This window comes from Eimeria mitis, genomic scaffold, assembly GCF_000499745.2.
Source record: "Eimeria mitis Houghton genomic scaffold, Emh_scaff4855, whole genome shotgun sequence".
Lineage (NCBI taxonomy): Eukaryota > Apicomplexa > Conoidasida > Eucoccidiorida > Eimeriidae > Eimeria > Eimeria mitis.
Window position 1 is genome coordinate 2198 of NW_013573155.1, and position 478 is coordinate 2675.

Genomic DNA, 478 nt, shown 5'->3' on the forward strand with positions numbered 1-478 from the left:
TGCTGCTCTTGCTGCTGCTGCTGCTGCTGCTGCTGGTTTGCATTGTTAGGTACCGGTGCAGCAGCAGCTGCTGCACTATCACCCATCACAGCAACAGCAGCAGCAACAGCAGCAACAGCAGCAAGACCAGCAGCAGCAGCGGCAACAGCAGCAGCAGCAACAGGAGCAGCAGCAGCAGCGCCAGCGACAGCAGAAACAGCAGCAGCAACAAAATACCTTGAGCAACAAGAAGGTCTGCAGCTACAAACCTCGAGTGTTTGTTAGTGCCCGTCTGCTGCAGTTGCTGCTGCTGCTGCTGCTGCAGTTGCTGCTGCTGCTGCTGCTGCTGCTGCTGCAACCAAGTTTGCTGCTGCGGTGCAGTCCTCCTTGTTGTTGCTGCTCCAGTTCCACTGCAGCAGCAGCAACCCAATGTGTAGCGTTGCTTCTACAGCTGCTGCTGCTGCTGGTGTTGCTGCTGCTGCTGCTGCTGCTGCTGCTG

At 57.5% G+C, this 478-nt stretch overlaps 1 protein-coding gene across 1 annotated transcript in view; it reads right to left on the reverse strand.

Moving 5' to 3' along the window:
• The window catches only part of EMH_0078090 (uncharacterized protein), a gene marked incomplete at both ends in the record, with an annotated part of 4148 nt that overhangs the window by 1750 nt on the left and 1920 nt on the right, over positions 1–478 (reverse strand). The window contains one exon of the mRNA XM_013499951.1: positions 217–389. Coding sequence (XP_013355405.1) covers positions 217–389 — 173 coding nt within the window. The remainder of the gene's footprint in view (positions 1–216; positions 390–478) is intronic.